The 13919-nt window shown below is 42.0% G+C and overlaps 1 protein-coding gene across 1 annotated transcript in view; it reads left to right on the top strand.

The window, feature by feature from the left end:
• Positions 1 to 1035, top strand: part of KCNG1 (potassium voltage-gated channel modifier subfamily G member 1) — a gene marked incomplete at both ends in the record, with an annotated part of 3915 nt that extends 2880 nt beyond the window's left edge. The window contains one exon of the mRNA XM_083873167.1: positions 259 to 1035. Coding sequence (XP_083729293.1) covers positions 259 to 1035 — 777 coding nt within the window. The remainder of the gene's footprint in view (positions 1 to 258) is intronic.
• Between the last annotated feature and the right edge of the window lie 12884 nt (positions 1036 to 13919).

Below are 13919 nucleotides of genomic sequence, written 5' to 3'. Positions count from 1 at the left end.
ACACACTCCTCTGTACATTACCTAGTTAGACTCTGTATTTAGAAAGCCTGAAATTCCTGAGCAATATCTCCTGTGGAATAAGCAGTGCCCTTCTAAGTTTTGCATTTAGCATGTTCCAAACTGCCAACGTGTTTCCCCATAGCAACAGCTTCGATTCCTTTAATATTTCAGGTTTAAAAAAACCGACACAGAAGCCGCACCAACTAAAACAGTTATTATTACCCAGAGCCCATCACAAACTCCTCCTCTTTCCTGCAGGGCGAGTGCTCCCAGATGTGCTACAACATCTTCATCGTGGAGTCCGTGTGCGTGGCGTGGTTCTCCCTGGAGTTCCTGCTCCGATTCATCCAGGCCAAGAGCAAATTCTCCTTCCTGCGGCGGCCGCTGACGCTGATCGACATAATCGCCATCCTGCCCTACTACATCACCCTGCTGGTGGACACGGGCGGCTCCGAGGGCTCCTCCAAGAAGCCCAGCTCGGGCAACATCTACCTGGACAAGGTGGGGCTGGTGCTGCGGATCCTGCGGGCGCTGCGCATCCTGTACGTGATGCGTTTGGCGCGGCACTCGCTGGGGCTGCAGACGTTGGGGCTGACGGCGCGGCGCTGCACCCGCGAGTTCGGGCTGCTGCTGCTCTTCCTCTGCGTGGCCATCGCGCTCTTCGCCCCCTTGCTCTACGTCATCGAGAACGAGATGGCCGACTCGCAGGAGTTCACCAGCATCCCCGCCTGCTACTGGTGGGCCGTCATCACCATGACCACCGTGGGCTACGGGGACATGGTGCCCAGGAGCATCCCCGGGCAGGTGGTGGCCCTGAGCAGCATCCTGAGCGGGATCCTCCTCATGGCCTTCCCCGTCACCTCCATCTTCCACACCTTCTCGCGCTCCTACCTGGAGCTGAAGCAGGAGCAGGAGAGGATCATGTACAGGAGGGCACAGTTCTTGCTGAAGGCCAAGTCTCAGATGAGCAACGAGTCGCAGGGCAGCGAGGTTTTGTTCACCACGCTCTCCTCCGAGGCCAGGGACAACGAGTGAGACGTGCATTAGTGTTTCTCCTCCCGTCGCTGTCTCAGATTCCGTCTTTTAATTCGCACCTTCGGAAGGTGATCCTCATATTGAAACCAAGAGAAGGAGCTCTGACCAGGACCTGATGTGGTTTAAGGAGTCTGTTATTATGCTGTTCCTTCCTTCCCCCCATATAATCTATAGGGCAGAACTTTTGCTGACGTCATGCAGTGGGATTTAAGGAATTAAAACTTCTCTGACAACAACAACAACAAAAAAAAAGAGAGCAACATATAATTATGCACTTGGCAGGCTGTTTTGCCATTTGTAATACACATTTTTCCAACCAAATCACAATGTACATAATCATTAAACGGGCTGCCATTTTTCTTGTTCTTCTTGTATACAAAATAATGTAAATACATCAGAATTAATGGCTAAATTCTCTCCCGGCCTCAGAGCGTAATGGAAATAACCACAGCTGTTTGTCCCATTGTGCTTTTAAAGAACGTCCAGTAAGATTTGTCACTCACCACAGAACCAGCTCTTTCTCTGCAAGTCAGCCCCAACCCAGAGCAGAACAGAAGAAATCGAGCTGTTTATAGCAGAACCTTGCTAGAGATGTAAATACTCACAGCTCACCAGCTTCAAAATTTAATTGATGTTGCAGCATTGATCCGATGCCATCAGACGCAACATTCCAAGGAACAAAACCTTGGAGTTTTGTAGCACTTAATGTTATTATCAGGAGGTGACTAGCTGCAAATCCAATGAAATATGCATGAGGAGATGCCAGCCTTCCCCACCATCTGTTCCCAGCTTCGCTCTCCCTCAGCTCGGAAAGGGAACTGGGAGAGGGCAGTTTCCAGGGACCCCCAGCACTGCTGGGCAAACTGGGGCCACCCCTTCCTTCCCACAGAGGAAATCTGTGCCCGTGGGAAGCTGCCAGTTAAGAGAAAAAGAAAATCTGATTTGAGTCACGGAGAGGGGCACAGTGACAGCTTTGTGCTCTGTCCTCCATCAGGAGAGAGAGCCAGGATTCACCTCACCTCTGCCATCGTTACTCATGGTGGTGATGGGGAAGATTTGAAATGGGACAGGAAAAAGCCATGAACACCCCAAAGCACAAGCAGGGGTTGTTGAATTTGGCCCAGGCTCTGTGCTGAGCTCAGGGGCAGCACAGGGGACACTCAGTTTGGGCTCAGGTTTCTGTGCAGGTTCACGACAGACCCTGTTTGTGTCAGAGGTTCTGACTTGCAGAACAGCTCAGGAGAAAAAAAAAAAAAAAACCCAGAACTTAAAAAAATAATTAAATAATTAAAATTATTAAAATAATTAAATCCGTTTGTTTGATTTCATGTGTGCTTAAAGAAAAGCTGATTTAAAGAGTTTCACCTGTTTTCCACTCTTTTTTTTTTAGTAAAATGACTTGCTAGCAGTTAAGAGCATGGAGAATTTAGAAGTCCCCATCACACTGACCAAGGCTTTTTTTTTTTTTTGTCTTAATTTTCAGAAATACTATTTCTTATTGGCATTTCTGTTGCAGATTGGGAGAAATGTCAGAATGAATAATGGTTTTATGGTGTAAATGAAGTCCAAGGACATGACATTGTCCCTTCAAAAAAAAGTAAAATCAGTTTCTCAGTCTGTGCTGTTTGACCAAACCCACAGCACAGTGATTTTCTGCTCAAATGTCTTTAAAAATACAATTTGAAGCTGTTCTGATTTGCTTGTTCCTGAAGGAAAATTCCAAAACTTTTAAAAAAATGCACTTTTAAAAATGCACTTTTTCAATAATTAGGGCTCTAGCATTCTGCAGCCCGTGGTAGGGAAATGTGCCTATGGAACATTACTGCAGAGTGCTAAAATATCCAGTCTAAACTCTTGGCAATTAATTCCGTGCCAAAGCTGCAAATGAACCAGCTTTTCACTCTTGTTCTTCATCTTTAATTGGAGTTGGACAAAAAACAGGAACATCGTGACAAAAAATTTTTTTCTGCCCATTTTTTTTTTTTTTTTTTTTTTTAATTTTCAAAACTGTTTGATCATCTGGAGCATTGGCTCCAGCACAAGTGCTATGCATCTTCTACCTTTGTGTCAGCGTTCGTTATAAAAAGAACTGGTAATTAGATTAGTCCTGTGAGCAACAGTTGCTTATCTAAGAATGTGTTTGACAGGCTGAGCCATAAATAAGGAGCTGTATGTGAATATAAGGAGAAATCAAGACTTACCAAATAAAACCTAAGCTCATTTCCATGTTCTGCAAGCTAATAAACGCTGTAGGGCCATTTCCTCACTGTCTCTACATTAATGCTCATTTATTTCATCTATCACTTAATTTTATTTTATTTTTATTTTTTAAAATCCCACAACTAGAGCTTGATTCTAAAGCCCTTGCCCAATAAAAATAAAATAAAAAATACCCCCCTGGAGTCGGGTGTTGGTTGAGCAAAGCTGTGAAAGCGTCTTGGCTGTTGCAGGTTGTGGCAAGGCAGGGCCAGGGGAGGTGTCAGTGCCCACCCTGTGTCGTGTTGTGCTTGGAGCAGATGCTGGGGAGCAGCTCTGGGTGGCTGTTCCTGCTGTGTTTCACAGGGGGAATACTTGCTGCAATAATAATAATAATAATAATAATAATAATAATAATAATAAATCCAGCTCAGAGGCCTCAGAGCACAACCCCAGTGTGAGCCCCCCGTGCTGTGCTCAGCTCTCCTGGGAGCTCTCAGGTGCCTCCCTACAGTCAATTCTCTGGGTTTTCAATCAAATCCATGGCAATTCTGCCTTGGCCCCAAAGCTGGTTGTTTCCTGACTCAGCTGAGGGCTGTCACTCCTTTTTTTTGTCCTTTTTGCAGCGTGTGCAGGCAGCAGGACAGCTCTGAGCCAAGCACTGGGTGCTGGGGTGAAGGCAGGAGGGCAGTGATGAATGTCTGCAGCATTGCTCTGATTCCTGCTCTGGAATCCACACCAGGAGCTGTAAATCCTGGGATTAATAAAGTGCTGGGCTCTCCTTGCACATCCCTGTGCTCCTGCAGGGACAGAGGGTGGAGGGGGCACAGGGAGTGGGGCTGGGGCTCTGAGCAGGGCCAGGCTGGGCCAGAAAACAAAGGAAATCATCCCCCTGCAGGGAAATCCAGCTTCAGGATTGCACAGGGACATTTCTTCCCTGCATGTTGTCCCCAGAATCACAGTCACACCTCTTTGGGACAGAACTTTAAAATGTTTTAACAAAGAATCTGTCAGGTTCAGAAGAGAACAGGAAGGATCAGTGAAAAGTGAGACAGAAAAGTCCCTGTTGAAAGCAGAATTCCTGGGTAAGGTGGTACATTAAATTACTTTCTCTGAAACCCTTTCCAGCCTCCTCTTCCTCCCTCAAAACCCAGACAACCCCCTTGGTTTTGCAGCACAGAAATGAAGGCAGAGCCTCATGGGTTCTCTAACAGCACAGAGAGAAGGTGAGCTGAAATCCCTCATGTTATGCAAACATTCACTACAGGTCAAGGTCTTCAAGAATTCTCTGTTGGGAATATTTCGAGCTTGTCTCCATTTGACCCTTTACAACGTTCCCATTTAATTCAGTCTCCTCAGATCTCCACAGTCAGAGGCTTCGGGGAGTGTCAGTGAACAGTCAGAGGCTTCAGCAATGTCTAATTAAACAAAAAGCTCATGCAGGGCTGAATCACAGATTCCCACATCGTCAGATGCACGTCTGGGAAGGAAACCTGGTGTGCTCCACACATTCCTGACTCGTGTGGGAAGAGTTTCACTGGGGGGTTCAGCCTGATGCAAAAAAGCAACATTGCTTGGCTGCAAAATTTTCACGTCCCTCTTTTGGGTTTGCAACAGGCTGAAAAAACTGGAGTAGATAATTCTAAACCTACACAGAGTGAATTGACTGTTCAATAAGAAATTACACAATAAAAGAAGTGTTGAATGTGACTTTGAAGACCATGACATCAATCCCTGCTCACATCAACCCCTGCCCTGAGCAGCTGCCTCTGCCTGGGGTGTCAGAGATTTCACCATTTGCACTGTCATTACTCACTATTTACTACCAGGAGTTGGTACAATACTGCAGGGCCCATCTTTTCTGTGTTGATAGTTCTATTGGCCACCTCATGCAAGATTTGACAGTGGATTTAATATCTATTTATCCAAAAGGTGACAGTGGTGCCAAAACACAGAAGAAAAAGATCTCAAATCCCATGAACTGGTGGATCTGGAGCATCCCAAACACAGATTAGTGCAGCCCACAGAACCCCAAAAGATCTGAAGGCAGGGAACTAGAGCCACACATCTGACAGCAGATTAATGTCACTCCTGTCAATAAAAATGGACCTCAAAAGTCCTTTTGCTGCAGCAGAAATGGCAAACCAGCAGATTTACCCACACTCACTCCTTTGCCTTGTCCTTTGTGGTATCTCAGACATCCCATTTCAGCATCCCTGATGACCTGAGCATCCCTAATGATCTCAGCATCCCTAATAATTTCAGCATCCCTGACACAGCAATGGTCAGACCCCAAGCAGGAAGGGGAGGCCCAGGGTAGATGCCAAATGTGCTCCCTGAATGTGGGAATCCTCAGGACAGGGCTCCTTCTCTTCCCATCAGTCACTCTGCAAATAAAGATACATTTCTGCACCACAAATGAAGTCAAGGAGAATTTTATGTGCTGCCAATCTGGAAACTTTCAGAGTTTGGCTTATTAATTATTCAAAATAAAACTAGTCCTCCCTCCCTTTTTTGCTCATTGTTTTTCTTTGTCATTTCCCAGTGTCTGAAATACTCCCCAGAAATCCCTAACGAGACGAGGAATGTTATTAGCCACGAGCCTGCCAGGAGCACGGTGAGGATCAGGATACCAGGGGATCTTCTGCCCTCTTCAGCAGAGCTTTTGCTTTTCCTTTGCCTACAGGAACTACTCCAGAAGCAAATGTCACTTGAGCAGAAATAAAGTTCTGCCGTAACTGGAAGCACAGCAGGCCAATTAGGGTAATTATGGCATATTTGCTCCACTTTATAAATATTCATTCATTATCCCTGTAGCCCTTGTGGCAGGAGCTGGAGCCTTGTGCAGCACCAGGGCACAGAAACCTGTGGGACTCTGTCAGGGTGAGGTCTCTGCCCCTCCTCTCATTAATGACAGCAGCTTTGTGCCCGTCCTTAATTATGGTCATAATTAACGCCTACATTCAGTGTGAGTCCAGAAAAACTGGGCTGTAAAGCACAATAATTAGTCCCTGCTCCAGGGGACTGGCAGGGAATGTAAGAAATTCCCAGCCAGCATCTGAAGATTGAGATTTAAAAAAAAAAAAAAAAAAATAATAATTTACAGCTTATTTGACAGCTCTCAGTCATGCAAGTGAGGTGGTCAGCAAGGTAATAACGTTCATCTTTCCATTAAAGATAACAATATCATTTAAATGGTGCCTAACAAAGTAGGCACCGGCATAAATTTCTGCAGTTAATTCTATAGAGAAATGAAGTTTTGACACAGAACTGCCGAATGATGAATTGAAGTGCTGCTCTCCCTCTCATTAGAGATGCACCTCCTGTCACAAAGCAGCTGAGACAAACCATCCATAACTTTCACAGCGTTGGCAGCTCCCAGGTCAGCCCAGGAAAAGATGACTCAGTTTCTTTCACGTTTTGGGGAAATGGATAAATATTGTTATCCTCATGCAAACCAAACCCAACAGTGCAAATTGCAGGTGAGTTTTCATTTTGGGGAGGAATATTTCTGGGCACAACATCCGTGGGCAAAGTTAAGAATTCAAAACATCACAAGGCAGAGTGAGGGGAGGATTGAGGATTCCAGAAACCCTGAAACTGGTTTGAGAAAACTTTCCTTTGAGAGGAAAACTGCAGGTGCATTTTGTCCCTGCTGCCCCCACTGACAGCAGCAGCTCCAGCAAGAGCTGAAATGCTGCAAGCCCTGCACAGCCCCAGGAGAATTCCAGAGGAATTTCTCCCTGGAAAGGGTGGCCAGGCTTTGGAAAGAGCTGCCAGAGAGGTTTGGGAGTGCCCCAGGAGGGGCTGCAGGTGGCACTCGGTGTTGGGGACAAGGTGGACATCAGGCACAAAGGGGACTGGGTGTCCCTTGGAGGTCTTTTCCAACCTCAGAGATTCTGGATTTCTGAGATTCTGGGATTTTGGGATTCTGGGATTCTGGGATTTTGGGATTCTGGGATGCTGTGAGGAGGTACAGTTACATTTTTTGCACATTCCTGACAGGAGTTCCCTGTAAATGCAGCTCAGCTTATTTGCTGTATTGTGGATAATTATATTTATCACTGGATAATATTGTATTATCCAGTATTGTGGATAATTATATTTATCAATGGGAGAGGGATAATGCCCCAAATGCCCAATTAGCCCCAGAGGTGTCTCCCTGCTGCTGGGAGGGTCAAAAATCGCTGAGCAACACCACAAATCCGGGCTGAGAGTCGCTGCTTTGGGCTCTCCATCCCTGCAGAGCAGGAATATTCCTGATCCAGGGATCTTACATTGCCATCTACGGGCCGCTCCCGGCAAATCCCCCTTCCCAGGCACCCACTGCACCAGCCGCCTTTAAAAGGGTGGATAACATTTTATTTTTAAAAATCCAGAGGAAAAACATTCAATCCTTTGCACTGCAGCCATGACCTCTCGTTTCCAGAGGGGGAAAGGATGGAGAGACCATCAGCATCATTTCTGGGAGGGTGAAACTCCTGAAAAATATTTATGCAGCATTTCTCTGGTTGCAATATTGATAAGTGATGCTTTGCAATATTGATAAGTGATACTTTGCAATATTGATAAGTGATGCTTTTCAAAAGGTTAATGCAACTTTATCTAGCTAAAATTAAGATTTTTTTTTCAAGGTGACCAGGGCAATGTAAATACCTCCATCACTCCTGCAAGAGCAGCCTGGTAAGTAAAGTTATGGGCTTTATTTATAGTAAATAAAGTTATGGGGTTTATTTATTTATATTTAAAGTTATGGGTTTTATTTATAAAAGAAAAGACAGAACCTACTTCAAATTATTAAAAATGACATAGTGATCTAATTGAGGATGAGAAGCAGCTGGAGAGTGTTTTAATGAGTTCCAGTCATTGTCACACCTGCCACCTCCCACTGCTCCAGTAATAAAGTGAAACAGAGCAGAGTTTCAGATGCACAACATGGAAATTACTTTTATAAATTCTGCCTAAACCATCTCTGTCCCCCCATCTGGAATGGGGGACATATATAATATATAATGTATAATGTATAATGTATAATGTATAATATATACTATATAATATATTATATATATAATTATATAATATATAATATATAATATATATAATTATATAATATATGATTATATATTATATATTATATATTATAGTACATCTCTATCTGTATCTATATATAACATGCATGCACCTATTTTATCAGACCTGTGATTTTTGTAGCTGTGTTTTCTGTGTCATCTTAACTGCGTTAATTTACAAACTAGTGAGATATATATATTTAAATATTAAACCTTTGAAGGGAAGGATTGAGTTACTTCCCAGTGCTTGTGAGGTTCAATGCACTTTTTTAGAAGGGTCATGTATTAGTTTTATTCCTCTTGGTCATGTATTGGTTTTATTCCTGTTGTGCACTAGAAGCAGCTTCCAGTGACCAGAGGGATTTAACCCTAATTGTCCATTCTGTGTATTCCACCTTCCTGTCCTTTCTGTATTTCAAACATAGATTGAAAATTGGAATTACACGCTCTTTGTGTCTGTAAAGAAAAGTGGTATTGACAGCTTTTTTTCAGTGTAGAGATTTGGTGAGTTCTTCAGACCCAATTTCTCCTGGAGTAGATGCAATAACTCTAATGTAAGAGCAGATAATACTTTTAGGTACATTTACTTTTTACTGATACACAAATTAAACAGTGCACACATACACCTGTGTCCAAATAAATCCATATATAAAAGGGCAAGTTTAAACATTTTAGTGATTTTTCATTTCAAACCCTTACACAGCGAAGTCAGAAGTGTTTCACAAAGTGAGAACTTTCCAGCAGGGCCTGTAGCAATAGGAAAAGGGGGATTGGTTTAAACTAAAAAGGGTAGATTCAGACTAGTGATAAAGATGATTTTTATTGATGTGAGGGTGGGGAGGGGCTGGCACAGAGTTCCCAGAGAAGCTGTGGCTGTTCCTGGATCCCTGGAAATGTCCAAGGCCAGGCTGGACATTGGGGCTGGGAACAGCCTGGGATGGTGGAGGTGGGTTGGGCTGAGATGAACTTTAAGGTCCTTTCCCACCCAAACCACCCTGTGATTCCTCTGCTCCTGAGCAGGTAAACACCCATTTGCCTCAGAGACTTCACTTCCCAGTCAAATTACTAAGGAGCCATTTAAATTTGGAGATAACCTTTCCTCACCAGCAGGGATTTGGTCTCTTAGCAACAGCACAGACACCCTGTGAACCAAACCCCATCCTCCTCTCCCAGGAACATCCCAGGGCTGCTCCTTCCTCCAGTGAGCCCAGCACAGGCTCAGGGCACCAAAGGTGACATCCAGCCCCCAGGGAGGGTCCCAGGGAGCAGCTGGACTGTGCACAGTGTGTTGTCACAGCCTGTCCCCTGCCCAGCCTGACTCTGCAGCTCAGTGACACCATAACTTTAATTATCCCCAATGCAGACTAGGAAGAGTTTCTTCTCTGCCAGGAAAACTCGTACCACAGCAGGACTGGACTGAATTTTGTATCAGCTTGTTTTTCACAGGACAAGCCATCGTTTTGGAGGGCAGCTGGGCTTTGTTCTTACAGGAGTGTGAAACCCCAGAACTGCAGAGAGTTCACAATGAAAGGAACAAGAGGGCAAGGCAGCACCAGCACACAGAATTCAGCTGGCTCTGAATCCATCACATGAAATACATTGTAAAGACAAGATCAAAGGAGCACAGTCAATGATAAAAGCCTGGAGAATGGGCAAACAGGGGTGATTTTTTTTTCCCTGTGCTGAGAGCAGTGTCCAGGTGGCTTTGCTGCTGTCAGGGGAGCACAGAGGGCGCAGCTCTGTCAGGGCTCCATCAGAGCAGCTGCAATGCCCCACTGCCTTGTCCAAGCCCCACAGAGCATGATTTTCCACTATCACAACTGTTCTAGAACATCTTTATTAAACTGGAATGTGCTCACTGGAGTAACATTTCACCATAACAGAGCAGAGACTGGGGGGAAAGTGATGTGCACCAGAGGAGTGCAGAATAAAACTGTGTAAACTCTGCATTTCTTCCCTGTCTTTTGCCTTATTCTGCTTTTCTCTGCCTCTTTCCCTGCCCTGCACATTTCCCCACCAAGACGCTGAAACTGCAGAGTGGGATAAAGCAGCAGGGCTGGGATATTTAATCAAACCACAAAAGGTTAATGCCACAAACCAATTTCTGTGTGTGTTTACATTGCTCCAAATTTTGCCACCCTAATCCACGTTAATATTCATCTCCATTTTATTTTATTTTATTTCCCTGGTCTTTTTTTTTTTTTTTTTTTTTTTTTTTTTTTCAAAAGACCTGCACAATAATGGATTTGTACAAGGGACCTCAGCTCTTGCTAAGCTTGAATTGACTCTCCTAAGCTCAGGAATTCTGTGGTTTATTAACTTGCAGTGCCACCTAGCACACAGCCCTCACATTATTCTTTCTGCAGTTTCACAAAGGACAGCTCAAAGCTTTGGCATTAAAAAAAGAAAAAAAGAAAGAAAGAAAAAAAAAAAAAAAAAAAGACAAACTTATTGGAGTATTTTTAAGATCTAATGCAAAGTTTTGTTTTGAACAGTTTTTATTAGAAAATGCAACTCTGTGACATTGAGGGTGAAGGACAAGACCTTGTCCTGAGCTCATCCCTCCTAAAAACACAACCCAGCCATGCCCAGAACTCCTTGGCCAAAGCAACTCCTCTGCATCCACAATGTCAACACCCCCCAACATTTCAAATCATAAACTTTTACTGCTTCCCTTAGGATTTCAAAGTAGAGCTTCTCCCAGTGAACAGAGAAACCACCACACGTTTGGAACTCAAGAATTAAATTAGAATTAAATTAATTAATTTAATTAAATTAAAGAATTAAAGCAGTCAAAACAAAAGATGAGCCTGCAATAGTAAGAATGGTTTGGGATTAGTTATGGTTTTATAACCTTTGATTGTTCAGCCTAAATTCAGAGAGTCCAGCACTGCCAAGGATTGAATTTACAGAACACACAGGCAAAACAATCTTGGAACAAGGGGAAAAACTTCACACACAGTTTCTACACACTCAGATTTAGAATCAAAGGGGTTTTCCCCTTTCCCCCAAATCCTTGAGTTGACCTTGCTGGGAATGACTGAAAGGAATCCCTTTGTCAGGTCAGAGGGATGTGACACAGCACCCACTGGGGGCATTACAGAATTACTGCTGCCTTGGACATTTTATTCTCTTCTTGACCTCACAGTGAAGAAGAGAAATGACATTGAAAACAGAAGAATAAACCCACCTCAGGCATTTCAAACATAATTCCCAAGAGAGGAAACCCCCAGAGTGCAGAGACTGTGACTGGGCTGTGCCTCACGGACTCCTGGGCACACACCGCAAACACTGAAGTTTATTTAAAGTCCCTTTCATGTTTTCATTGTCCTCTAAACAGCAAAATCTGACTCTGTTTACAAATTTTCTACTGCTCCTTCACAAGACTCCCACTGCCAGAACTTGGCATGTTATAATACAGGGAACGTGTCTGTTCTCAAATTTATTGTACCAAAATACACCTTTTCAACTACTAATTATAATGGCACAATTCTTTTTTTTTTTTTTTTTTTCCCAGTACAATATGAAGATTAGTCATGACAGGTGTTTTTTTCCCTCCACAGGAAGTAAAGAAATCCATACCTTAATTAATATAAGGAGATAATTACTATGCTGAGGTGATGAGGCCTCTGCAGCTCTGTTGAGAAGATATTTATTTCTCTTCCTTTTCACTCAGTTAAGTGCAGACACTCCCCAGATGTGCAGAGCTCTTTATACCAGTGAGAAAAATTCAGCTGGGGAGGTGCAACTGCTACAACAACAGGGAGAAAACTCAGGAAACAGGTTTGTCCTTGCAGGAGGGAGGAGATATAGTTATTTTTTAATTTTTTTTTCATCTCTGAAATCTTCTAAGCACCGATAAAAGCATTTCCTGTCTGTTTTACAAACTTTCAGGGGGCAAATTTATGTTTTATGAAGGGTTAACCTCAGTTTCTCTGTTCAAGCTGGGGAATTCACAGCTTTGCCATCCAACAAAGGAGGGTGGAGGAAGTTCTGGTGCTGTTCTAGTCCATAAATCCACACGGTTTCTGTCCTGGAAATTCCCTGGGACAGACACACAGTGCTACAGAGCAGCCAGGGATTAACACTAATTATTTTTAAATTTATTTTTATATATTCTATTTTTATAATAAAAAATAATAAAATTATTATTTTATTTATTATTATATTTATTATTTTTATTTATAAATAATAATTATTATTTACTATTTATTTCATGCACTGTTTTAATTTGTTAAGCAATTTGGAGACGGAGTAAAAATATGATTCCTGTGTTTTGTCGTTTTCCAGGTTATAATTGGTAATTAAAATATTCTCAATCACCACGTGCACAAGTAGTCATGCCAAGTTTTTACTATTAAATCATAACCAAGGAACACATTTCTTTCCACTTTTGTGGAGAAAAAATTATTATAAAAAATAATCAGACAGCTACAAAAATACACTTTTTTTTTTTCTTGGGGAAAAAAAGAGAATAAAAGAGAAAATATGGTATTTCTTTGTGTTTTTCCCATGTGATAGAGCCATTACACAGAGGACAGACGTACATTTCTGTAAAAAATAATCATCTACAAAAATACACTTTTTTTTCCCGGAAAAAAAAATAATAAAAGAGAAAATATGGTATTTCTGTGTGGTTTTCCCCATTTGAAAGAGCCATTACACAGAGGACAGACTTACATTTAGACATGCATTTCTATAAAAAATAATCGGACAGCTACAAAAATACACATTTTTTTTTCTTGGGAAAAAAAAAGAGTAAAAGAGAAAATATGGTATTTCTGTGTGATTTTTCCCCATGTGATATAGAGATGGAACCCTACAGAACTCTGAAAATATGTGGGTTTTTTGTGTGATAGAGCCATTACACAGAGGACAGACGTACATTTCTGTAAAAAATAATCATCTACAAAAATACACATTTTTTTCTTGGGGAAAAAAAAAATAAAAGAGAAAATATGGTATTTCTGTGTGGTTTTTCCCATGTGATAGAGCCATTACACAGAGGACAGATGTACATTTTTATAAAAATTAATCAGACAGCTACAAAAAATACACTTTTTTTTTTTCTTGGGAAAAAAAAAGAATAATAAAAGAGAAAATATGGTATTTCTTTGTGTTTTTCCCATGTGATAGAGCCATTACACAGAGGACAGACGTACACTTAGACGTACATTTCTATAAAAAATAATCAGACAGCTACAAAAAATACACTTTATTTTTTTTTTTTCTTGGGGAAAGAAAAAAAAGAATAATAAAAGAGAAAATATGGTATTTCTGTGTGGTTTTTCCCATGTGATAGAGCCATTACACAGAGGACAGATGTACATTTTTATAAAAATTAATCAGACAGCTACAAAAAATACACTTTTTTTTTTCTTGGGGGAAAAAAAAAAAGAATAAAAGAGAAAATATGGTATTTCTTTGTGTTTTTCCCATGTGATAGAACCATTACACAGAGGACAGACGTTCACTTAGACGTACATTTCTATAAAAAATAATCGGACAGCTACAAAAAATACACTTTATTTTTTTTTTCTTGGGGAAAGAAAAAAAAGAATAATAAAAGAGAAAATATGGTCTTTCTGTGTGATTTTTCTGTGTGATATAGAGGAGGTG

This window comes from Zosterops lateralis (assembly GCF_965231275.1).
Source record: "Zosterops lateralis genome assembly, chromosome: 16".
NCBI lineage: Eukaryota > Metazoa > Chordata > Aves > Passeriformes > Zosteropidae > Zosterops > Zosterops lateralis.
This window is presented reverse-complemented; position numbering and strand designations above follow the sequence as displayed.